The following is a 27,395-nucleotide window of genomic DNA, read 5'->3' as shown; positions in this document are numbered from 1 at the left end:
CCCCCTCCTCTGCCTTGTCAGATGACAGGCTTGCTCAGCTCCCATTGGCTGAACAACTGCAAGCCATCACTTGTCACATCTCACTTGCTTATCTTCCCTCAAACTGACTCCGGCACATAGGCAGCTCTCTCCCCCCTCCCCTCATACCCTCTCTCCTGCTGCCCTGGACTCAGTGAAGGAGTCATGTCACTAGAGAAGATAAGCTGACCAAGCTGAGTCACCTGACAAGGCAGGGGAGGGGGAGGCTAGTGTAACAGGAGAAGGAGCTGAGAGAAGAGCTTGGTGAAGGTGAAGACAGTAATCAGGTCTGTGTAAGTCAGGACACTTCCTGGTGGGGGGTGGAGGGGGGAAAAGACAGGGAAGGGAGGCAGATAGGTGATTGAAGCATATTACACAGTTATATAACTTTGTAATGTGCTTCAATTACTGTGAAAAAGTTTTTCATGGCACTTGTCCTTTAAGGGTAAAGAAGCCAGTAAGCAGAGGAAACAACCAACTTAGACAGGAATTAAAGGGTTTGTCTGACTTCCCTTGTGAATGAGTTGTTGGTCAGATGCATATTTCTACCATGACACATGGTCCCTGACGTGCACAGCCTATCTCCATAGAAATTAATGAGAGTCAAAACCATACAGTTTTACAGGAGGGGGATTTAAGTCTAAAGCTAAAAAAACGCACACACACACACACAAAAAAAAGGCAAGCATCATGTCTGACCTTGATCAGTTTGGCTATGGCTTTCGTTACACAAGGCTGATAATCATATAATCCCATATAGTTATCAGTGACTAGTACTAAGCAGAAAGAGGCAAACCCTAAACACGGATTCAGCTGTGTTTGTTCCATCTCTCTTCAAAGGACTGACAACAAAAAAAACAAAAGGTCTTGAGATGCTTCCCATGTCCTGCATTATATCGGCTGTGCTCAGGCGCCTACATATTTTCCACTGACTGTTCACTGAGCAGTATCTCCCACGTTCACTAGAACAGGGTCCTTTCCCTTTCATTTGGTGTCAGATTAGACTATAAAGACCGATAAGAGGAGTAAGATTCCCACACCACAACCTTAAAGTTTATTTTACAAAGTGGTTTATTCTCGTGCCATATGAGTCAAGTATGACTATAGGGCAGGATGATGTCATCACTCTCCATGTGTCACGGCTCCTAGACTATTGTAGTCAGTCACAAATCCTGTAGCTCAGGGACTGCTGGTGAGCGTAGAGAGAGGATGGTTTATGGTTTCTCACCTCAGTAGCTCCTCGCCAAGTCCTCACAGCGTCATCCAGCTCTCTAATAGGGCTCAGCTCACTAGATCCAGGAGCGTTCTTGCGCTCTTGTGCGATCGCTTCAGCAAAAGGCTGCACTTTCTGCAACGCCTGGGACAAGAACTGAAAATGAACCTGCATCACAGTCAAGAAACAGCGACCAAGCACCTGTGGGGAAGAGAAGAATACAGGTTACAGGTGATTTGTATAAACTATGCCAAACCTAGAAGCACAATATCACCAGAAGATAAGTCTCTGAGTCACAACAATAAAGGAAATCGCGTAACTATACATTTTCTTTACCGATTAGAGACAGATAACGTAATATGTTCTTTTTTAAGCATGAGCTATTGGAAAACCACAATTCCCACAATGCTTTGGCTGTCCAGGCATGATGGAAATTGTGAAAAAAAAATCTCATGTTTTTCAGTACTTATTAGCTGCCGTATGTTTTGCAGGAAGTGATGTATTCTCTCCAGTCTAACACAGTGCTCTCTGCTGCCACATCTGTCCATGTCAGGAACTGACCAGAGCATTTGCAAATTCCCATAGAAAATTTCCCCTGCTCTCCAGATGGGAAAGAATACAACTTCCTGTAGGACATCCAGCAGCTAAAAAGTATTGGAAGACTTGAGATTTATTAACAGAAGTAAAACACAAATCTCTGGCTCTTTCTGGCACCAGTTGATTGCATAGAAAAAGAAAAACTTTTGGTGAACAACACCCTTTAAGAATTCCAGGATTATTTTATGATATATAAATGCAGTTAGAAAAAAAAGATACCTCAAAAAATAAAAAAATAAAAACTATTAAAACATGAAAATGTAATTTGAATGCGTAAATTTCTAAAAATGTATTTACTTTAGGATTTATACAGCTGTTTCTGGGAATGCTGGGTGACCACTATGCTGCTCTAGGAGCCCAAGCTGACTATCCACACAGAATTCTTTGCTTCCTCCATTGCCTTATATACCTACCAACACACATATACAGTAAATTTATTTTGAGTGTACACACTGCTGCCTTTTCCTACAAGATTTCTCAGCAAATCCACAATGAATTCCACAAATATTACATGAAGATTTCATTCTGTGCATCAATTTATCTCAAATGCAGCAATTTGGGAATGTAAAACATGCCCTAAGATCTGCATGAATTTTTGCTGCTTTTAGTGCTTTTAAAACTACAACCAAGTGTTGTACTGTGTAGAAATCACACTACAAATTAACAATATATGAACGTTGCAACTACGCAGATCAGAAAACTGTAGAGTGACAACCACTATAGCTTGGAATCCATATTGGTCGGCAGTAGAATTTGTATGAACGTTGAAGGGAATGTGTCATCACATAATAAGCTATGGTTTTAATCTAGTTTATATGTTAAACATTTTTTGTGATGCTTTTGTAACTTTTACTGTCTATATTATAAAATAACCTTGAAATCTGTCAGTTTTCATGCTCATCACTAGGTCTAAAACTAAGCAGAGACTTCCTGTTTTGTTTGTGGCGACAGGAGGTTGCTGTAAAGTGATCTGTACACCATTAAGATGGGTTTGACCATCAGCATATGTAGTATGAGTCTCTCCCGAACAATCAGCGACAGATGATGTTGGTGGTGATAGGGGTCAGGTGTGATGGAAAACCACTGCCCTTTGTTTTCAGAGAGATAAGCTGCAGCCAAAATCTCTGGCTGAGGCTTAACCCTCCCTACTGAGTACACAGGAACGCTCGGCCATACTGAACTTTCCTGTGTATGGGGTGAACATATAACTGACAAATCGTTTGGCCATCAGTTAATGAAGGAGTATTGCCACCTTTACGGTAGATAGAGCAGTAGATAGATAGCACCAGCATAAAGACAATAGCAGATCCCTGAGGAATGAGCTCTTCAAAAGTACGCTCAGTAATGTTTCACATTCATCTCAAGGAGACTGCTTGGATTGCTTTAGCAGATCACTAAATGCTGTTAAAGGGGTAGTCCACCCAAAAAATTTTTCTTTCAAATCAACTGCTACCATGAAGTGCCAGAGATTTGTAATTTACTTCTATTAAAAAATCTCAAGCCTTCCAGTACTTATCAGCTGCTGTATGCCCAACAGGAAGTTGTATTATTTCCAGTCTGGAGAGCAGGAGAGGTTTTCTATGGGGATTTGCTCCTGCTTTGGACAGTTCCTGACATGGACAGAGGAGGCAACAGAGAGCACTGGGTCAGACAGGAAAGAAAACACCACTTCCTGCTGGACACACAGCAGCGGATAAGTACTGGAAGACTTACGTTTTTTTAATAGAAGTGAATTACAAATCTCTGGCACTCTCAGGCCTGGGCTGAAGCACTGGAGGTGGGCTGACCCACCCCCAGTGGGAGGAAACCCTCTCCCCTCTATGATACAGCTCCATTGACTCTAATTGAGCAGTGTCATAGAGGGGTGGAGGTTTCCTCCCACTGGGGGTGGGTCAGCCCACCTCCAGTGCTTCAGCCCAGGCCTGATGGTAAAGTCCCTTTAAAAACAGCCCAGGCAAGATGACACACACACACACATACACTTACATACATACTACATTCAGGGCGTAAAAGTAAATTATGTCTGTGCCTGTCCATGCAGATGTATGGGCACCCAATTTTGAGAGGTTGACGATAGATCTGTGATTTATGCCGCGTTTACACTAAACTATTATTGTGCGAATTTGCACGATAACGATCGAATTCGAACGATAATCACACGTGTGAACGATGAGCGAGAAATCGTTCATTTTGATCTTTGAACATGTTCTTAAATAGTCGTTCGCAAAAAATTCGCAGATCGTTCAGTGTAAACAGTCATTCACTGATTTTACCTATGTGCGAGATAGGCTTAAGGGATCGCAAAACAAATTTTCTGTACGATGTATCGTTCCATCTAAACACTGATCATTATAAAAAAAAATTGTTACTTCGAAATCGTTTATCGTACAATCGGGCGAATTATCGCTCCGTGTAAACGTAGCATTAGAACTGCCAATCATGGTGTAAAAGCAGCCTAAAAATCTGTGCGATATTGCAGCTCTTGCTTGTATAGTATAGACCTGAATGGCAAACTAACTAGATCTAGGCTCCTATACCGTAGCATGACTTGTAAAATCTGATATACAGGTCACTGGATACAACTGTAACCCTACTAGATGTCACCACAACAGGTGGATGTCTACCCTCACAGCTGTTTTGTCTTTTTTTCCATTTTAAATGTATGTCTGGAATGTTAAAACAAAACAAAAAAAACATTAAATTCATGCAAACTGGTGTGTGTGATTTAGATCTTAAGTTCTAAGAACTGTAGAAGAGGATTTTATACATATGCAGTAATGCCCCTATTACACGAGTCGTTTGGAGGAGCAAACGAGCGCTATTAGCGCTCGTTTGCTCCTCGTTCCCCGCTCGCTGCCGCCGCTATTCAACGCGGCGTCAGCGAGCGGGTGAGTGCGGGAGGGGGCGGCGGGGAGCTGCTGGGGGGGGCTGCCCGGGGGATCGCTGATCGTCCGGGCAGCCCATAGGATATAGCAGCCCCTGCTGCCGATGCTCCTATTCAACGGAGCGACGGCAGCAGATCGCTGCTATATCAGTCGCTTGTTTTTCAACATGTTGAAAAACAAGCGACTGCAACGATCAGCCGACATGAACGATGTTGGCTGATCGTTGCACTCTATTCCACGGGCCGAATACGAACGATATTGCTCCTCTAGACGTATCCAGAAGAGCAAAATAAGGGGGAAAAGTTTAAAACGGGAAATTGAGATCTGTAACTGGCAAAGAGTTTTTTTTCCCTATTGACATGTGCAGACAAAGACTCTGCAGAGCGCCAGCGTCCCTTACAACACAGCTGGCTTCACATGGGGAGGAAATAAAAATTCTATTTTAGTCCCCTGACGTCTGCTTTAACACGGCAATACACGGCCTTTCAAACAACAAAACGTCATGTCTTGTGTAAGCAGTATTAAAACACATGAATGAAGGATCGGCAGGATCACAAGGGAAACACATGGGGCTACTGTGACCAACACCAATGTGTGTTTGAGAAGCAGATGGCACAGGGAGCAATAGAACCATATTAAATTACAATGCTGTGAAAACTTTGCCACAAATGCTTTCTCTACATCAGTGTTCCCTAACGCTAGTCCTCAAGGACCACCAACAGGTCATGTTTGGAGGATTTTCTTAGTATCTCTCAGGTACCATAACTGTAGTCCATCCTTAGTGGTCCTTGAGGACTAGAGTTGGGGAACACTGCTGTACATTGTAATCTAACGCTCTCCCATTTACTATGTATTAGTTTTTTGTTATTTGACTATACACTTCCAATGGCTGTGGGGGGAGACTGTTAACAGCAAGGTGAACACCAGCTCTTTATCAAGGTTTCAGTGGAATATGATTATTAAACAGTCAAGAAAATAAAAATTGAAGAAATTGAGCAGCTCTTCTTGTGTGTACAACTCCAAACAAAGCTGGAAATTCTAAATAAAATACAGAGGAAACACTGTTCTTTAGAACCGATGACAGAACCCAAGACTAATACATTACAAAAGACGTGTACAATCCCCGGTCATTTCTGTTTTAGTAAATACATTTATGAAGTAAGAAGCTTTACAGTAAAATAATAACAATATAGGGGAAAATTTATTAACGCTTGTGCAGAGGAACAGGGAAACAGTTGCCCATAGCAACCAATCAGATTGCTTCTTTAATTATTAAAAAGGCCTCTAAAAATGACACCTGGAATCTGACTGGTTGCTATGGGCAACTGTTTCCCAGAACATAGCTGGTCTCCTCCATATAATGCTGCCCTTACTGCTGCAGTTTCTACTGGGCTCAGATGCTAGCTCCTGCTACAGGGGTGGGGTTAAATCACTGCATAACTCCACCCACCTGGTGCCAAAAAACAAACAAACCACAGGCACAGTGGTCATGTGACTGACTGAGAACACAATAAAAAAATAGAAGTGTATGTAGAATATACAGCATCCACAGAGGTCAATGCAATACTAGTTTATCGAAAAATCCCGGAGAACTCCTTTAACCCTTTGAGGGCCAGGCCCAAAATGACCCAGTGGACCGCGCAAATTTTAATCTTAGTGTTTTCATTTTTCCCTCCTCCCCTTCTAAGAGCTCCAGCACTCTCAGTTTTCTATCTACAAGCCATGTAAGTGCTTGTTTTTTACAGGAATAGTTGTACTTTGTAATGGCGTCATTCATTTTACCATAACATGTATGATGGAATCCCGAATATATTATTTATGAAGATATAAATAGGTGAAATCGTAAATAAGAATGCAATATGGTAGCGTTTGGGGGGTTCCTGTGTCTACGTAATGCACTATATGGTAACAGCAACATGATACTATTATTCTTTAGGTCAGCCCGAACACAACCATATGCAGGTTACACAGATTCTCTAATGTTATATATGTATTTTTTTTAAATGAAATCCTTTTTTTTGGCAATTAAATATTAATAAAATGGGCCTATTGTGACGCTTATAACGGTTTTATTTTTTCACCTACGGGGCTGTATGGGGCGTCATCTTTTCCACCATGATCTCTAGTTTTTATTAATACCATATTTGTGAAGATCGGACGTTTTGATCACTTTTTATTGATTTTTTTAAATATATAATGTTACATAAAATCGGTAATCTGCGCACTTTTTTCCCTCTTTTCGTGTACACCGTTCACAATGACGCTTGTTATATTTTAATAGATCGGACAATTACGCACGCTACGGTATATTATATGTTTATCTATTTATTTTTATATGTTTTATTTATATAATGGGAAAGGGGGGTGATTTTTTTTTTTTTACACATTTGAAGTCCCTTTGGGGGACTTTTACATACACTAGTTTGATTTCTACACTGATGAATGCTATGCCATAGGCATAGCATTGATCAGTGTTATCGGCGATCTGCTCATTGAGCCTGCCTGTGCAGGCTTAATGCAGCAGATCGCCGATCAGACCGCACGGAGGCAGGTGAGAGACCTCCGGCAGTCCATTTTACCGATTGGGACCCCCGCAGGTCCCGATCGGTAAGTGACAGGGGACTCCCCCTGTCACTTACACTTAAACGCAGCGGTCGCGCCGCAATCACGGCGTTTAAGGGGTTAATGACACGCGGCAGCACGTTCGCTGCAGTGTGTCATTACCGGTGAGGTCCCGGCTGCTCACTGCAGCCGGCCCCCACCTCCTATGAAGCACGCTCCGCTCCGGAGCGCGCTTCATAGCGGGAGAAACACCCAGGACGTAAGGTTACGTCATGGGTCGTCTGGGGACAGACTTCCATGACGTAACCCTACGTCCAGGGTCGTCTAGGGGTTAAAGTTTGTTAATAAATTGTCCACTGGCCATTATTAGCTGGGGGTATATTCCTACATACACACTGTGCTGCTAGTGTCAGACTGTGTAGTCACACCCCTTTGACAAGTAGAATGGTAACATTAATGTATCAATTTATCCATAAATCTTCAGAAGAAATAAGCAAAGTAACAGTCCAACATACAGTTATGTAAGAGGTGCTCCAGAAGCAGCAAGTCCTGTGTAAAATAGGTCAGTAACCTAAACACACTGTCAACAATGGAAGGGAAAGAGCAGTATATCAGGAGGAGGCAAGTTTACTAAATGAGGGCATTTGCAAAAATGTTTAACTTGACAAGTCCTAAAAGTTTATCTGTGTTATTTTAGCATACAATACACCTAATTTTAGCACACAATGGGGGAGATTTATCAAACATGGTAGAAACTGGCCCAGTTGCCCCTAGCAACCAATCAGATTTCACCTTTAATTTTCCAAAGAGCCTGTGAGGAATGAAAGGTGGAATCTGACTTAAAATTTCAAATTCTGATTTTAGTTCAGTTCTGAAGTGGATTTGTGGGGCCTGTATGTTAGTTACCCCCATAAATCCATCCACTGTAAAAACTGCACCCCTCAAAGTATTCAAAGTAACATTTCATAAGTTTATTAACCCTTTAGGTGTTTCGTAGAAATTTAATCGCGTTGGAGGGAAAATATTTATTTTAATTTTTTTTGGCAGATATTCCATTTTAATCCAAGTTTTTTCTCTAACACAGCAAATACTGAGAAATGGAACTCAATATTTATTCCGCTTATTCCAATGTTTCTAGAAATCCCCCATATGCGGCCGCAGTGCGTCACCTGACTCAATCACAGGCCCCAGACACGACAGAGACCTGGTGAATTTTTGGGCCTTTTCAGGGTTTTTTTTTAGCCATTATACCATGTCACAGAGGCCTTGTGGTGCCAAAATATTTGTGTAAGACCAGTTTACGTTTCCATCGGTAAACATATATATTCGTTACATATGACAAGTTATCGTTGTCAGGTCGGTACGATTACAGTGATATCCGTTTTATATAGCTTTTATAGTAGTTAGTTTTTATAGTATAAATGCCATAAACTATGTTTGTGTCTTGCATACTGCCAATGGAGTTATGTAAGGGCGCTTTTTTTTTGCGGCATAAGCTGACGTTTTTAGCGGTACACGTTTTGGGTACATGTGACATTGTGATAGCTTTTTTTTTCTATATTTTTTAGGGTGCGGGATTAAAAAAAAATCATTTTGGTTAGGTTTTTTTTGGGTTTTTTTACAGCATTATTTGGGCGGGATAATTAATGTAACTGATTACATACACGGCAATACCAAATATGTGTATTTTATTCATAGGGGATCATTTATAAAAAGGGGGGGATGTGTATATTTTTATTTATTTATATTTATTTACCTTATTTGTTTATTTATGTATGTGTATGTATGTATGTGTGTTTTCACTTTCACTTTTGCAGTGCTGGTTTGTATTACTGAGTGAATGCGCTGTCAGAACACTGACATCTCATTCAAACGATCAGACCCCTGCCTCAGTGCTCAGATCTCCCTTCAGATTCCCCATAGACGCTACGGTCCCACTGACCAGCACAGAGTAAGAGAGGGGGTGGCGACAGTATCACTTTAAACAATTCAGTATGTGTAACAGGACGTCTGGGAGTTATACTAGTATATTGGGCACCCACAACTAAATTGCTCAGGGCACAAAAATCAAGATTTTTTTGGGTGACTGCCCCTTTAAACGTCCGCAGAGCAGTGGAAACTTTTTTTTCTTCGTTTTGGAAACTTTGGGTTTATGTAAGTATCCGTAGGGAAGAAACAATGCAAGTCTGGATTAGTCAAGATAAAGCAGAGAGGAAATGGTTTAGACGGAGAAGAGTATGGGAGTGTTTGTTGTGCTAAGACAGTGAGGGAGTTACTGGGAAAAACTTAGACTTGCTTTTATTCCATAGCACTATAGGAAACACAAGGACACGTGTACAAACCTGAAGAATCATCATTTTACTGCTAAATCCACACACACACATCATCTGGACTTCACGAAATACAACTCAATGTATAATAAAGCTCATGGTACAGTAGCAAATGTCACTGAAGAGCTGCCAATTACCAAGAAACAAGATTTCGAAGCAGAAGGAACATAATGTGAAAAAGATGAAGTATTGGGGAGGGGGATTCTTCTGATGTTATACTGACCCTGCATCAGCATTCGATATGTGGTAAAGCACCATGCAGGCTAGTCTCAAACACCTCACAATGACTACTGCCAGTGCCTATTTATGCTCCTTTCCAAACCATCCAGCAGGCTTGCAAAGTGGAAAACTGTGGTTCCGTTTCTACAAGGAAGCAGTCATGTTTTTCTAATTCTGGACAATCCCTTCAAATTGGTTATTTAATCTACTTTTAATGCAAATAACATCTACAATTACACAAGTTGGGCACTGTGTAAAATGTAAATAAAACAAAATGATTAGCAAATCTCACAGACTCATATTATTCACAATATATATTTCATACCAGGGAACTGAGACCAGTTGCTGGAGTAGTTCGGGGAGAAGAAAGTTTTCTTTGCCGGATTTTTTGCATCACAATGTACCAAATGTTTTCTATTGGTAAAAAGTATGGACGGCAGCTAGTTCAGCACAAGGACTTATGGTCTGTTGTGATGGATGCATTATGTGGTTTGGCATTGTCTTGCTGAAATATGCAAGGCCTTCCCTGAAAGACATTGGCTGGATAGGAGCATACCTTGTTCTAAAACTTCTATATACTGTTCAGCATTGACAATGCCGTTCCAGATGTGTTAGCTGCCTATACCATGGGTACTAATGCAACCCCATAGCATGAGAGATGCAAGCTTTTAAACTGTGTGCTAATAAACGGGATGATCCCTCTCTCCTTCAGACATGACTTCATTGGTTTCCAAAAAGAAAAATTAAAAATTTTCTATTTTGTGGTCAGTCATCTGAAAACAAAATATTTGTTTTAGTCCATTTCAAATGAACATTGGCCCAAAGAATTAGGCAGTGTTTCTGGATCATGCTTCTTCTATGCTTAATACAGCTTAACGCTGGGTTCACACTACGTATATTTCAGTCAGTATTGTGGTCCTCATATTGCAACCAAAACCAGGAGTGGATTAAAAACACAGAAAGGATCTGTTCACACAATGTTGAAATTGAGTGGATGGCCGCCATATAACAGTAAATAACTGCCATTATTTCAATATAACAGCCGTTGTTCTAAAATAACAGCAAATATTTGCCATTAAATGGCGGCCATCCACTCAATTTCAACATTGTGTGAACAGATCCTTTCTGTGTTTTCAATCCACTCCTGGTTTTGGTTGCAATATGAGGACCACAATACTGACTGAAATATACGTAGTGTGAACCCAGCCTTAAGGGGGAACTATCAGCAGATTAGAGGAATCTAACTTGCTGATTGCTCCCTATTACGCACATAGCACTGAGGATAAAAGGTATGTCTCTTACCTTCACCATTAGAGCCGTTCCCATGCAGTTTTACTGTAGTCCTCTGGCTGGTAAGGCCGTTTGTAGCTACTTTTATCCTCAGCACCCCGTGTGCAAGAGGGAGCTATCAGCAGGATAAACTTGTTTAACTTGCTGATAGTTCCCCTTTAAAGCAACTCTGTACACACAATCTGACCCCCCCAAACCACTTGTACCATCAGATAGCTGCTTTTAATCAAAGATCTGTCCTGTGGTCCGTTCGGTAGGTGATGCAGTTATTGTCCTAAAAAAAATACTTTTAAACTTGAAGCCCCGTGCTAAATGGGAGTATCTGTGCCCTAACTTTCTGTCCCTCCTCTCCACCCTCTTCATCATTAGGAATGCTCCAGGAAGATTGCCTCCTATTCCCCACCTGTGGCAGCCCGGCACATGGGCTGGATCGTTAAGCACCTGTGCAATGTTCAGCATGGAGAAAATGTTTCAGTGGCATTCCTAATGATGAAGAGGGTGGAGAGGAGGGATGGAAGGGTGGTGCAAAGTTAGGGCACAGATACTCCCGTTTGGCACAGGCTTCAAGTTTAAAGGGGTACTCCAGCGAGGGAGGGTTATTTTGGGATCTGGCCAGGGAGGAGGTGGCTGAGAGAAAAGACATCCACTCACCTCCCCAGTTCCAGTGGCGGGCCCCGTATCGCGGGCTCGAAACATGACGTCTCAAGTCACCTGAGCCATGTGAAGATGGGAATACTCTGCTGTGAGCGGCTTTCTGAGCTTGATAAAGGCGGCAGCACGTCGCCGAAACGCATTGCTCAATAAAACAAGTTATTTTAATAATACATTTGGAACCGGAGAGTGCATTCTACAAGTCCAGCGCCGAGGCTCTATCAGCTATCTTACAGTCCGTACATTAGATGGTGTGATATTCTAAGTCTTCATCATTTTACAATAAGGAAGTATTTCTAAAAAATGCCACAATTTTTGCTAATCTTCCACAATCTTTGCTAAAAGACTGCCTTTCCAACACGCTCTTTTTATGCCTAGTCATGTGACTCAGTTGCTCCATTTTTTAATTGTGTACCACGTTTCCAGCCTTTTGTTGCCCTTGTCCCAACTTTTTTTTTTAGATGCATTGCTGTCATTAAAGTTCTAAATGAGTTTTTTTTTCTTTTTTTTGTTTTTTTTACATAAGGTAAAATCTCACCTTCAACATCTGATATGTGTTCTACGTTGGATTGTAAATAAAATAAGGGACTAATATTTATAGATCATAGCATTATTTTATTGCCATTTAGAATTAGCATGGTATATAATAATGACAAGTTGCTAAGCTTTTTAATATTCCTTCTTTGTAAGATCTTCCGGTCTCTGAATGGAAGGCAAAGTCTGCTCACTGATGCATTGAAAAACTATAAACATATATAAGTAAATGATAGCAATGCTTTACCTGCCCCTACACCCACAATCTCTAAAGGGTTTCCTCAGGTATGGAAATATACTTCAGGGGCTCCCCTTAAAGGAGTACTCCGGACAGGACCCTTTTTCCCACAATCGCCGGGGAGTGGGGTGAAGTGGCTGTAGCTGTGTTCTGCCTCCTCTGCTGAATGGCTGAGCGGGCCTGAAACATCACTTCTCTAGTCCCATCTTAAACCAGGAAGCAGCCAAAGACCACAGTAGTGGGGTGCGGGAGGCAGCGCTGGAGCCAGGCAGGTAAGCAGATGTAGCTGCTATCCACCCCCTCCCTGGCAACTGTGAGGGATCCCTCCCACAGAAGTCCAGACAGAGGAGTCTGACTTGTTATCATGCCACTATCTGCTCTGCAGCTGTGTTGGCGTTGTCAGCAAACCACCATTTTCATAGTAATGAGAAAACGAAATAAAGTCTATAGAATTGTTGAAGAAATGTTAATTATACAGTTACATAAAATTATTAGGGTTAAATAAAAATGTGTACATGAGGTCAACATAGGGGGGGAGATTTATCAAAAGGTGTAAAATTTAGACTGGTGCAAACTGCCCACAGCAGCCAATCACAGCTCCTCTTTCCTTTCACCAGAGCTGGAAGCTGAGCTGTGATTGGTTGCTGTGGGCAGTTTGCACCTGTCTAAATTTTACACCCTTTGATAAATCTCCCCCAGGGCGTCCATGTTACACTTAGCATCCAGTCTAGCTTTTAAAAAAAAACTAAATACACTGAAAAAAAAAAAATGAAAAATTGGTTGCCATGGTTTTGATAGATGGTATGCTGAAATTATAGCCAAAAACAAAGTAATCTCATGGGTTTCTTGTCAGGAAAAGACGGTTTGCCTTCAAGTTCTTCCATGGAGCCAGCCGTAATACATCCTGGCTCCAAAACAGCAAAGGGTAGAGAAGTTTTCCTACATCTCATATCACCTAAACTTGGTATTAAAGGGGTTTTCCAGTATCAGACAAAGCACAGCTACTTCCTTGCAAAAACGACACTGCCCCATTACTCAGGTTGTGTGTGTCATTGCAATTCAGCTCCATACACTTCAACGGAGCGGAGCTGTAAAAAAAAAAAAAAAACACACACCCAAATTGAGTGGTGCTGTTTCTGGAAGAAAGCAGTCATGTTTTTCTAAGCCTGGATAACCCCTTTAACCATTAGGGCAAGAGGACAACATAGGGGCATCAAAGAGCCCAACAATGTAACAAACACAGCAGTCCTGCCCTTTATAATTCCTCTTACAGCACAGAACCAGAGAGCTAACTGGCTGCTAAACATTGCACCAGAATAATTCCTTGCACGAGTCACGTCTAATTTTATATGCATCACCCGGGTGTATTTAAAAAAAAAAATAGAAATAATCCCCAGTAAAAGAGGCTTTATTTTTATACTTGCACTCCATCAATAGCCACACAAGTAAAAATAACCCAGATAACACACGATTCAAGGACAGACTCCAGGAGCCATATAAAGAAATACCCTGGACTGCCACTGGATCATTCTTTTACTTCAGAATACCCTCCTGCAACTTTTAGGTTTGAATCCGGCTTTTATTTAAAAGTACTTTTAACATTGCAGTTATTTCATTATTACAGGATAGGTTTCACCCACACATTAGTTGTTCTTTAGGGACCTCAGAAATATGGATCTTGGTGAAACTATCAATTTTGTATCAGTGATACCTCCCATCTCCCATCTTTGTATCAATTTTTGCAAATCTGCAAAAAACGGACAGAAGGGTAATAAACAGCTACTTTGAGGGAGCTTGCCTAGAGGTAGCCAGGCAAAGCTTTAGTAAAAAAGGACGGCACACAGATGATGCACCTGTTCATTGTCAGTTCAACCCCTTCATGCCAAAGTTCATTGATGCACGGGTGTCAGGTCAAATTGAAGCAATATTCCTCCTCGCCTTCTAAGAGCCATTAGGCTTTTATTTTTCCACCTACAGGGGTGGTTGGGGCGTCAGTTTTTGTGCCAGGATCTCTAGTTTATATTTGTATCATATTGGTGTTAAACAAAAATTTTGTTTGTTGCGGCCTTCAGCTACTGAAGCACAGCCTGAGGAGGGAGTGCGCCCAGCAGCGTCCTCTGTGCCCGCCACTGACCTGCCACCATAGCAGGACGAATACACGCGCTTCTCCCCCTGGCCGCACATGAAGTCCCCGGAAGAGGCTGCGGGGACTGAAGGATTGGGGGATAGTGTCACTGCGGGTGCTGGAGCTGTATAGCGGGATCGGGGGTCTGCACTGCAACCTCCGATCCCTGCCCCTCATTTGTTCCTGTACTAACCCCCCCCATCTATTCTTGTACTACTACTACACACCCCTCATCTGTACCTGTACTACTACTACATCCCTTATCTTTCCCTGTACTACTACACCTTCCCTTTTACACCCCACCTAGATAGTGGCACAAAGAAGATCTCCTATACTATATGGGGGCACAGAGTGGCACATATTTGGCGAAGCTACTTATATCGGGCTCAGAGGGGGCTTGTCTACTACATGGGGGCACAGGGGGAGCTCTGGTACAGTGGGGAATACAGTTGTCTCAAACGTCATTTAAAATAGTTTCTGACTCTGCAAGGAGAGAAATGTTTATTGGGGGGGGGGGGGGGAGAAATTAAAAAAAAAATTTAGATTTAAAATAGAGAATCCCCCCCCCCCCCCCAAAAAAAAAAAAACGAGATTTTATTTTTTGCCCATATCGCCCAGCCCTAATTCAGATCATATGTAATGTTTTGTGGGACAGTCAGGAGCAATGCTCTCCAATTCCTTATTACAGACTCGCATGTTTCAGTGATGACTAAGGGCCTGCAAACCTGAAACATGTTTGTCTGAAGATTTTGAAGTGTGTTTTTATACAGATAAAGATGTATAGATTGGACTACACCGAGCTGCTGGATATCTTTTCCATTTGTGTTCCAGTTGGGCTGTTCCTGCCAGACAGCCATCAGAACACAGGTGAATGGTTCCCAGGAGTAGCAGTGAGCAATGGAGCAGTCTTTCCTTTATGACCTGTTCTCTGTTTATAGTCTGTTTCTGGCTTTGGCTTAAAAAATCTGGCAGATAAATCTCTGTGTAAACACACCCAAACACTGGATAATCCCTTTAACCCCTTCCCGTCTGAGGGCATAACTGTACATCCTCGCTTTGAACCGCTGCGGTCCCGGGTGCGCCATGTAGCCCGGGACCGCGGCTATTAGCGGGCACGGTCCGATCGCCGTGCCCGCTAATGAAGTCTTCAGATGCAGCTGTCAAAGTTGACAGCTACATCTCACGACTTACTGCAGCCTTATCCCTGGTGTTTAGTGGGGACATCGCCACATTTGTTAACAATGGTTTGAATTTTTTATGAGCCATCAATTAATAAAAAAGTTATACATGTTACATATCATTTTAATCGTACCGACTTGAGGAACATATATAAATGTCAGTTTTTCCATAGGACACACGGGGTAAAAACAAAGCCCCCCAAAGAAAAATAATTGAGTGGGGTTTTTTTTCAATTTCACCGCGCATATAATTTTTTTCTGGTTTGGCAGCATATTTTATGCAAAAATTCAGGCTGTCAAATAAGGACTCATGTGGGTCTGTAGGTGTAAAAATGCAAGCGCTATGGCCTTTTAAGCACAAGGAGGAAAAAACGAAAACGCAAAAACAAAGATTAGCCCGGTCCAGAAAGGGTTATTTAGAAGACAATTTTTGTTTTGCACTTTCGTTTTTCCCTCCTCATGTTTAAAAAGCCATACTGCTTTCTTTTTTTCCACCTTTTTTGACACCAATGGTACTTTGTAATGGCACAGTAAATTTTTTCATATTATATGTCAAACAAAAAAAATTCTTTTTGCATGGTTGAATTAAAAACCAATTTAGGGGGGGGGGGTTTGCTGTTTGATTATATTTCTATGTTCCTCAAGTCAGCAAGATTACAGGCAACGTATTAAAGGACAAGTGCCATGAAAAACTTTTTCCCAGTATTTGAAGCACATTACAAAGTTATATAACTCTGTAATTTGCTTCAATCACCTATCTGCCTCCCTTCCCTGTCTTTTCCCCCCTCCACCCCCCAGCAGGAAGTGTCCTGACTCACACAGACCTGATTACTGTTGTCTCCATCACCAAGCTCTTCTCTCAGCTCCTTCTCCTGTTACACTAGCCCCCCCCCCTCCCCTGCCTTGTCAGGTGACAGGCTTGCTCAGCTCCCATTGGCTGAACAACTGCAAGCCATCACTTGTCACATGTCACTTGCTTATCTTCCCTCAGACTGACTCCGGCACATAGGCAGCTCTCTCCCCCCTCCCCTCATACCCTCTCTCCTGCTGCCATGGACTCAGTGAAGGAGTCATGTCACTAGAGAAGATAAGCTGACAAGGAGGGGGAGGGGGAGGCTGGTGTAACAGGACCTAGAGCAGCCCTCCTGCTGATGACTCATCCTCACAAGAAGGAGCTGCCTGGTGACAGTGACGACAGTAATCAGGTCTGTGTGAGTAAGGACACTTCCTGCTGGGGGGTGGAGGGGGGAAAAGGCAGGGAAGGGAGGCAGATAGGTGATTGAAGCATATTACAGAGTTATATAACTCTGTAATGTGCTTCAATTACTGGGAAAAAGTTTTTCATGGCACTTGTCCTTTAATCTTTCAAAACTTTTCATTTTTATATGTACTTAAAATTGCTCTGTTCTAAATCTTATAAAGTTTTTGCCTATGGGGCTATTTGGGGGTTAATTTTTTTTACACCATAAGCTGTACTTTTTCTCGTAAACTTACTAGTGTATGCAACTTTTCGCTCACTTTTTAATTTTTTTTTTTTTCTGGATGTGACCAAAAATCAGCAATTTTGCGCTTTGGGGTTGATTTGAACTTTTAATTTGAGATGGGAATTTTTTTTTTTTATATTAAAAACTTTTTTTTTACATTTATTTGTAGTCACCTCCATCCAGGGGACTTCTATGAGCAATACTATGATTGCTCATAGAGATCAATGCAGAACATAGGTACTGCATTAATTGATCTTATCTATAATAGTCTGTAAGCTCATGCATGCGAGCAAGGTCCTCATTCCTAGTGTATGGAAAATTATATGTATATTCTGTTATGTCTATGTATGCCCCCCCCCCAGAAAAGTGCTGCAGAATGTGTGTAAAGTGCTGCGGAATCTGTTGGCGCTATATAAAAAATATTATCGCTAAAGGCCTGTAAGTATAACGGATCAGCTTTCCACTATTGCATTGCGGGAAGCCAATCCCGCCAGTGGACCACCAGAAAGGCATTTACAAGCTGCTGTCAGTTTTGGTACTTAGTCGGCTGTGCAAGCTGTGGTCCTCGACAGCTATCTGAGGCGCAGTAAAGAAAGGAGTTATATTGTGTGCCCTTTTAGCAATAGCATGACTGGTATATCCCATCATCGGTCGTTAAAAGGTTTAAGAGGGGTTGGAGCATATCTTCTTAGTATTCTGTGGTATTGCTCCTGGAAACGTATGGGTATTTTGACATCTGGGCGTTTTCAATTCTATGTCAACAGGGCGTTTCCCTACACAGAGTGGCACACTTAAGGACCATTTACACAGGGCAATTCTTGTTAATAAACGTCCCTAGGAACACGCATGCACTCGCTTGTAAGCTGATTCGATCTTTTGTGTGGACAGTAACATCATCTTTATCGCCACATATCTCTGTCTAAACAGTGGATTGCAGCCGATAATGCTTTTAAATGGCTGCACGAACAAAACAGTGATCGTTGGTGTGGTCCAATGGCTCAATTATTCGTGCCTTGTAATGGCTTTGCGCCAATCTAGCTGAATGGCGCTCATATGGTTACACACTGGGCCACCTAAAAAGAGCCCTTAGCACTGGATGGTTACAAACTAGGTTCTACATTTCCTGGTGGAATAAAAAAGTTAAATGAAAGCATTACATGTCACCTTTAAGGGCTGGTGCCTGTTTAAGGGATAATAGCAATGAAAACTAGAAATTGATGAGCAAACTCCAAACACCACATTCTATGGAGCAGTATAACAAATCACAATTAAAGACACTGACCTCTATATCCTGCAGGCTGAACTCATTCTGGTCTTTAAAGTTGGCAGCTCCTGCGCTCAGCTCCATTAGCATTTTTGCTATCTCTGGTTTTATTGCTGCAGTGAGTCGACTGGCAGCCTCCATGACATGTTCCTGCACGTCTTTGAGTTGCATAGCTGCCTTTGAGTAGTGCGAGTTACGGAAAACGCTGCTGAAAAGGTCAGTGAGGAAAGTGCTGGCGCGGCAAAAAACATTGAGCGCATCCAAGTACTTGGAGATACCCTGCTGGATATCTGCTATGGGCGTAGTGTGGGCAACAGGGTGAGGGCAGCTGCCCGTGTTAGCTGAAGATACTAAAGGGGTAGTTGAGGCCAAGGGTGCGCTCAGAGTCCGGCTGAGCTCAGGCATCTGGTACTGCTGGTGTTGCTGCACCTTCTGCTTGGACCCGCCAAGCAAGAACCGCCTCTTGTAGTCCATTTTGCTTTCCTGTGCGCTACAGCAATACATAGGTGACCTACTAGCAACAGGTACCCCTAGCCTAAATCAGTCGTGCCTACAAAATCCACCTCCAGTTGGCTGGCTATGTCAAATAGTAGAGCAGAGTGGCAAACATAGGTTTTGTACAAGGCATTTCCAAAAGGCAGGCTGTGTAATGTGTATGAGCAAAGACAGAAAGGCGGCAGATCCGCTGACTTAGGGATTTTTAGTATTCAGTGCAGCCCAGCTGCAGTTCACAACTTGTAGTTTGGAAGCCAGCTGAAGGATTCCACAATGAGATGTGTGCGCCTCTTTCATCAAGGGCTCTGGTCCTGTTAACCCTTCTCGTCACCACATAAAAGTTTCCACTGCGGTCAAAAAGAGGAAACAAAAAAAAAAAAAAAAAAAAAAAAAACTTATCCCAAACCAGGAAAAGAATGTAAATTTACACACAGAATTCCAATGTCCCCTTTCCCCCAAAAAAAGTCAATAAACAAAAGCAAAGCAAAACAAAAACGAAACAAACAAAAAGAATTTAAACAAAAAGACCAAAAAACACTGATCAACAGCTGGTAGGTATGAAGCAATCCGGGTAAATGAAAGTAGAATACGTAGGATTGGTTAGATGCTACAGTCCGGCAGATCCAGTCTGCACTGAGGTGCCTCTAATACTGTGTTCTTGACAGATTTGCTGCTGGAAGTTCCCCTCCCCTCGTCTTCCTCTCTGGGTTTGTTGAGGTAGTTTAGTTACAGCGGAAACAAGTGCAGCTCCCAGATTGAGTTCGCTCTGGAGAAAGAATGCACACAATGTATTTGTAAGGCCTCTAGGTCATTTCCTGGCAAAGGAAAAAGAAGGGGGGGGGGGGGAGGAGGAAAAGAGGGTTTTAGTTTTTGTTATTTAAAGAATTCTGAAGCCTTGCTAGAAGCAACACAACATACAAAGTGAAAGTTGACATTGTCCTGGACTCTACATGAAAACACCCAACATATCTCATAGTGAAAAGGGAGACTGACTGCTCCCAGTGCAAGATACACTTCTATAGATCTATATTATGGGTGACAAACTCAGACCCTCCAGCTGTTGAACTTCAATTCCCATCATACCTGGACAACCATAGCTAAAGCTTTGGAACACTTTGGTGACACTTAGGAAACACAGCAGCAGAACAAGTCTCCAGGATTATAGCACTCTATTCTGACATACTATAATAAAGGATCTACTTTAGGCAGCACCACTTTTCAGGGTCCACCAATAATTTTTGCATTCACTGACTGTATAGCGAATGACAGGAAAATCTAATTTTATGAAGTTGCAGAACTTTCGATTATGTAAGGCTGTAGCTTTATGTAGAGAGAACAGGTAAATGTATGGATTACCCCTTTAATAATCCAGTTATCACATTTATTTCTTGCAGCATTGGTAGGTTACTGAACAATACATCATCTTGGCAGAATGAAGCCGACAACTTTGCCAATGTCACAATACAGAGACTGGTGTAATACAAGAGCGAATTACACAGGTATTACCGGCAAAGTGTACAGCTAATCCAAACTAACCTGAAAGATTATACAGTGTTTACTTACTCGCTAAAGATTCGTCTACTATAGAACCTGTTGTCAGGGACTGTGACGTGATACCTGCCCAAATAGAGGCTGCTCAGGCAGATGTGCACCATTCCTCTAAAAGGGTTCTATGATGCAAAAAAATCATGTTGAGCCACGTGCAAATGTAAAATAAAGAAAAATTATTAATTTCATGGATTGCCCAATTTCAGAGAACTGAACACAGCATCAAATCTGCAGCAGATCCTATACGTGTGAACGTACCCTAAAATAGTATCTGACACTGCAAAGAGGAAAAATGTTCTGTTTATTTAGCAAAAAAATAAATAAAATCAAGATTTAAAAAAAGGCGGGTTTATTTTTTGCCCATATCACCCAGCCCTACCTGGAAGTATACCTCACTGCACATGCCCAGTGAGTAAAAGGCAAAAAATTATGCATAAGAATTGGAGGAGGCTGGTAGTGAGGTAGGATGGCCAGGAGAGGGTCAGTCAAGTCTGAAAAGAAGATTTTTAAGGGGCTCTTTTAGACACGCAAACAAGCAACAAGTTATAGCAGCGGCCAGAGGACCTGAGAACCTTAGATGCTGGATCACAAAAGCAGCATGGATGTAAGCATAGACAGCTTGTGATCTGGAAACTGACGGCACAGATATATATATACACATGACCATGCTGTCAGTTTCCCTTTATCTTTCTCAGCTGCACAAACCCTGTTTAGACAGGACAATGCAAAGCTGATAAAGATACATTTTAAAGCAAGTTCAAAATTTTACACACTCCTGGCCAATGATCCCCCTTTTAAAAGGACCCAAAGACTGCTGCATCTGATACACAGGTCCCGTATTATTGCACGTGGTAGTTTAAAGGCCCTATTACACGAAATGATTACTGTCCAGCAGCAATAGGAGTTTTGCCAGCAGACCACCGCTAATTTCAATGGGAAGCCTGGACGATCTAAGGATCATTTGGGCAGCCCCTACAGCTGCTCCCCGCTTGCTGTCAGTGCGTGTAATAGCACAGGCAATGAGCGGGAAACAAGGGGGAGCGCTGACATCACAGGTCGGCACACGCTTCCCCCTCATTATCGTGCTGTGTAATATGGCCTTAAGATAACCTTACAGGTCAATTATCATTGTACACATAAATAAAACATTTCCCTATTTTGGCTGTGGAGTTAAACAGCAAGGGGAAAAATAAACAGTGCCTCTTACAACACAACAGTTAACTAAGACAATGCCATGTTTGCATAGGATGTAACATATCCACCTACAGGTAAATAGAAAGTACACCACAGCTTTCACTTTTGTTGGATTTTCTTGTGGTCAGCCACAATAATACCGTGCAGCAAAGCCGGGCTTTGGCTGGATGAGGACACACACAGTTAAAGTGTATCTGTCAATGTAACTTTTAAAATCTAAATCAGCAGGGGAGAAGATATAAAGCATGTCTGCAACTTACATTCATAATTTTTTTTTTTTTAGTTATCATGCTCTAAAACAGGGGTGGGGAACCTCCAGCCCGCGGGCCACATCCGGCCCCTGACACCTCCGGATGCGGCCCGCGGCTCCCCTGTGACATGCGCTGCTCTGGAGGAGAAGGAGCCGGCATTCACAGCTTCCTCCTGTGTCTGTGACAGTTACCAGACACAGGAGGACGCTGTGTATGCCGGCTCCTCCTCCAGAGCAGCACACGTCTTCTGCGGTTTGCGGCTCTCCTGTCATGTGCGCCGCGGTGGTGAGGCAGGAGCCGGCATACACAGCATCTTCCTGTGTCTGTGCCGGCTCCTTCCCCAACAGAGCGGCGCACGTCTTGTGACTCCTGCGGGCCGCGCGCGATGACGTCATTTCACCGCGCGCCGCCTGTAGGAGAAGACCGGCACAGAAGAGAGGAGGGAGAAGAGGACCTGGATAGCGGAGGAAAGGTGAGTGGGATGTTTATTTTTTTTTTTATTTGGGGCAGGCACTGGGGATTAACTAGGCCACCAGGGACATGACTGGGGGGGGATGGGTGGTTAAGAAGGCCACCAGGGACCTGACTGGGGGGTTAAGAAGGCCACCAGGGACCTGACTGGGGGTTAAGAAGGCCACCGGGAACCTGACTGGGGGGTTAAGAAGGCCACCGGGAACCTGACTGGGGGGTTAAGAAGGCCACCAAGGACCTGACTGGGGGGTTAAGAAGGCCACCAGGGACCTGACTGGGGGGTTAAGAAGGCCACCAGGGACCTGACTGGGGGGGTTAACTAGGCCACCAGGGACATGACTGAGGGGGTTAAGAAGGCCACCAGGGACATGACTGAGGGGGTTAAGAAGGCCACCAGGGACATGACTGAGGGGGTTAAGAAGGCCACCAGGGACATGACTGAGGGGGTTAAGAAGGCCACCAGGGACATGACTGAGGGGGTTAAGAAGGCCACCAGGGACATGACTGAGGGGGTTAAGAAGGCCACCAGGGACATGACTGAGGGGGTTAAGAAGGCCACCAGGGACATGACTGAGGGGGTTAAGAAGGCCACCAGGGACATGACTGAGGGGGTTAAGAAGGCCACCAGGGACATGACTGAGGGGGTTAAGAAGGCCACCAGGGACATGACTGAGGGGGTTAAGAAGGCCACCAGGGACATGACTGAGGGGGTTAAGAAGGCCACCAGGGACATGACTGAGGGGGTTAAGAAGGCCACCAGGGACATGACTGAGGGGGTTAAGAAGGCCACCAGGGACATGACTGAGGGGGTTAAGAAGGCCACCAGGGACATGACTGAGGGGGTTAAGAAGGCCACCAGGGACATGACTGAGGGGGTTAAGAAGGCCACCAGGGACATGACTGAGGGGGTTAAGAAGGCCACCAGGGACATGACTGAGGGGGTTAAGAAGGCCACCAGGGACATGACTGAGGGGGTTAAGAAGGCCACCAGGGACATGACTGAGGGGGTTAAGAAGGCCACCAGGGACATGACTGAGGGGGTTAAGAAGGCCACCAGGGACATGACTGAGGGGGTTAAGAAGGCCACCAGGGACATGACTGAGGGGGTTAAGAAGGCCACCAGGGACATGACTGGGGGGTTAACTAGGCCACCAGGGACATGACTGGGGGGTTAACTATGCTACCAGGGACATGACTGGGGGGTTAACTATGCTACCAGGGACATGACTGGGGGGTTAACTATGCTACCAGGGACATGACTGGGGGGTTAACTATGCTACCAGGGACATGACTGGGGGGTTAACTATGCTACCAGGGACATGACTGGGGGGTTAACTATGCTACCAGGGACATGACTGGGGGGTTATCTAGGCTACCACGGACATCACAGAGGGGCTTAACTAGGCTTCCAGGGACATGACTGGGGGTATTAACTAGGCTAGCAGGGACATGACTGGGGGGATTAACTAGGCCTACCAGAGGCATCATTGGGTGTGTGTGTGTGGGGGGGGGGGGGTAATTAGGCTACCAGGGACATGACTGGGGGGTTAACTCAGGCTACAGGGTATCACTAAGGATTCACATCAGGTACAAGGGGCATCACAGAGGGTTAACTACAATAGCAGGGGCATTAGGGGAACAATACTTTGCCTTGCCCCGGGTGCTGCAAACCCACGCTACCCTGCTGCGCACGGTATGCGGCCCTCGAATGATTTTATAAATGCCCGACCGGCCCTCGACATGGAAAAGGTTCCCCACCCCTGCTCTAAAACAAAGCTATACTTACTTGTATCCAGGTCCAGTCTCCTGAAGGCAGATTTTTAATCTTGAGCAAGTTGGAAAGAAAAGTCAGTCATTTGACTGACGGACACATGGAGCCGTGGCTTTCTGTGTTCGGCCTTTTTTTTTTTCTACCAGTACAAGACTAAACAGCTGTCTTCAGGAGACTGGACCTCGATACAAGTATAGCTTTGTTTTAAAGCAAGATGACTAAAAAAAATAATTGTAAATTGCAAACATGCTTTACATCATATCCCCTGTTGATCTTGGATATCTTGGATTATTAATTTTGATTAAATTATTATTTTTTCCTATAATCTGCGGCCTGATCTGAGCTTTATCATATGCTCAATTACTTAGAAAGCAATGACTGCTTTAGGCCAGGATTGCACAAGATTGCGGTTTGTGCAACCAGAAACTAGCAAGTGTGCAACTTCACCCCAATCACCCCAAGAGAGACAACCTTCTAATATGGTCTTATCACTAATAGTATTATGTCCAGCTCCCCAACTGCTCCTTCTCCCGAGACAAAGCATCTTCCTTTGCCATCTCAGAGCTCAATCCCCACCCCCTGACTAATGTCTGCAGCCAGTGGCGTAGCTATAGGGGTCGTAACGGTCACCATGGCGACCGGGCCCCTATGCTAGGGGGGCCCGCCGACCTCCCTCGCCACTTCCTCCTGTGGGCCCCAAGCCCACGCACTATGTCCCCAGCTCCACTGACATAACTGGCACGTGCTGTTATCTGACTGGATCTCTTACTTAGTCAGATGACAACAAGTAGCAGCGTCCTCTCCTCCAGATATGGCAGGGGCCTCCTCCGTGCAGGTGGCGCTTCATCTGAGAGGAAACAGAGGATCGCGCTGCTGCAATCCTCCTCTCATCTCCTCATCACTGTAAGAGGCTCCTGCAGGGTGGAGGCCCCTCCCCCAGGCCAGGTCGCAACACTATGCAGCAGGAAAGGAAGGAATCAGTGAGTATGGGGTCGTGACTTGGTCTGGGGGAGGGGCCTCCACCCTGCAGGAGCTGCTCACAGTGATGAGGAGATGAGAGGAGGATTGCCGCAGCACGATCCACTCAAGTTGCTCAGAGGTGAGGTGCTGACTGCAGGGACGCTGCCATCCTCCTCTCCTCAGTGGTGTAAACTGGATCCGGCAGAGCTGAGGGGTATGGAGTTGGGATCCGACCAGGGGGAGGAGCCTCAGCCCTGCAGAATCCTGCTTATACCATGGAGGAGAGGAGTGCAGCATCACTGGAGTAAGTGGGGAAATATGAAAAGATACCATTACACAAACATACATACATATATATATATATATATATATATATATATATATATATATATATATACACACACACATATACACACGAGGCACATGGAGGAGTACTGGTCTGCTATATACAGGGGAGCATGGAGGGATACTGGTCTGCTATATACTGGGGGCACAGGGAGGGATACTGGTCTGCTATATACAGGTGGCACAGGGAGGGATACTGGTCTGCTATATACAGGTGGCACAGGGAGGGATACTGGTCTGCTATATACAGGTGGCACAGGGAGGGATACTGGTCTGCTATATACAGGTGGCACAGGGAGGGATACTGGTCTGCTATATACAGGTGGCACAGGGAGGGATACTGGTCTGCTATATACAGGTGGCACAGGGAGGGATACTGGTCTGCTATATACAGGTGGCACAGGGAGGGATACTGGTCTGCTATATACAGGTGGCACAGGGAGGGATACTGGTCTGCTATATACAGGTGGCACAGGGAGGAGTACTGGTCTGCTATATACAGGTGGCACAGGGAGGAGTACTGGTCTGCTATATACAGGTGGCACAGGGAGGAATACTGGTCTGCTATATACAGGGGACACAGGGAGGAGTACTGGTCTGCTATATACAGGGGGACATGGAGGAATACCGGTCTGCTGTATACTGTGGGCACATGGAGGGATACTGGTCTGCTATATACAGGGGGCACAGGGAGGAGTACTGGTCTGCTATATACAGGGGGCACAGGGAGGGATACTGGTCTGCTATATACAGGGGGCACAGGGAGGGATACTGGTCTGCTATATACAGGGGGCATATGGAGGGATACTGGTCTGCTATATACAGGGGACACAGGGAGGGATACTGGTCTGCTATATACAGGGGACAAAGGAAGGGATACTGATCTGCTATATACCGGGGGGCACAGAAAGGGATACTGATATGCTATATACAAGGGGCACATGGAGAGATACTGATTGATCTGCTATATACAGGGGACACAGGGAGGGATACACAGTACAGTCAATAATAATAGGGGGCAGTAGTACAGTACATGAGGGGACACAGTGTCACATTAGGGGCGTCACCTAAGATCGACTATAAGGGGGGGGGGGCAAACTAAAATTTTGCACCAGGGCCCAATAGCCCTTAGCTACGCCCCTGTCTGCACCATTTATATTTTTTCTGCACCTGACGACATCAGCCTTTCAAGAGGCTGAAAAAGAGCCCATCAAGATCAACCTATAACCTCACTATGCCAATTGCCGTATACTACTGCCCAAATTTTACTTAAAAAAAAAATAATAAAATGCTCCCACTGTCCTATAGGTTCTGTGTGGTATTGCAGCTTAGTCTCAGTCACGTCAATGGAGTTGAGCTGCGATACCAGACATAACCCATATAGAGGCATAGCGCTATTCCTGGACAAAACCAGCCATTAAACTATATTCAATGTCCCCTTTGTGGCACTGTTAAATGAATAAACATATAACAGTGATGAAAACCCTTACAAATGTAAAAGAATAGACAATCGATCTTTGCTTTTTTTTTTCATAAAACAATATGGTTTCCATGCAATGACATTACGCAATTGGACAAGGCACTATTATAACTATGATGGCCTTTCTTAGTGAGTGCATTAAAGCCTGGAACAATGTAAAAGGACTGAGGCTAATCGTATTAAAGAGATTCCTGGCACGGAATATACATATTTTGGGAATGACAACATGAACAAACATTTGAGGTAGTCACATTGAGAGGCAGTATCAGAGCTGCTTCACAACACGTTCTTG

The 27,395-nt window shown here is 43.9% G+C and overlaps 1 protein-coding gene across 1 annotated transcript in view; it reads right to left on the bottom strand.

Moving 5' to 3' along the window:
• Positions 1-27,395, bottom strand: part of GARRE1 (granule associated Rac and RHOG effector 1) — a 94,345-nt gene that overhangs the window by 33,488 nt on the left and 33,462 nt on the right. The window contains exons 2-3 of the mRNA XM_069966168.1: positions 18,607-19,898; positions 1,247-1,432 (exon numbers count right to left, since the gene is read on the bottom strand). Coding sequence (XP_069822269.1) covers positions 1,247-1,432; positions 18,607-19,092 — 672 coding nt within the window. The 5' untranslated portion in view covers positions 19,093-19,898. The remainder of the gene's footprint in view (positions 1-1,246; positions 1,433-18,606; positions 19,899-27,395) is intronic.

This window comes from Dendropsophus ebraccatus, chromosome 4, assembly GCF_027789765.1.
Source record: "Dendropsophus ebraccatus isolate aDenEbr1 chromosome 4, aDenEbr1.pat, whole genome shotgun sequence".
Lineage (NCBI taxonomy): Eukaryota > Metazoa > Chordata > Amphibia > Anura > Hylidae > Dendropsophus > Dendropsophus ebraccatus.
Note: the sequence above shows the minus strand (reverse complement) of the source record. Positions and strands in the feature narration are given on the sequence as shown.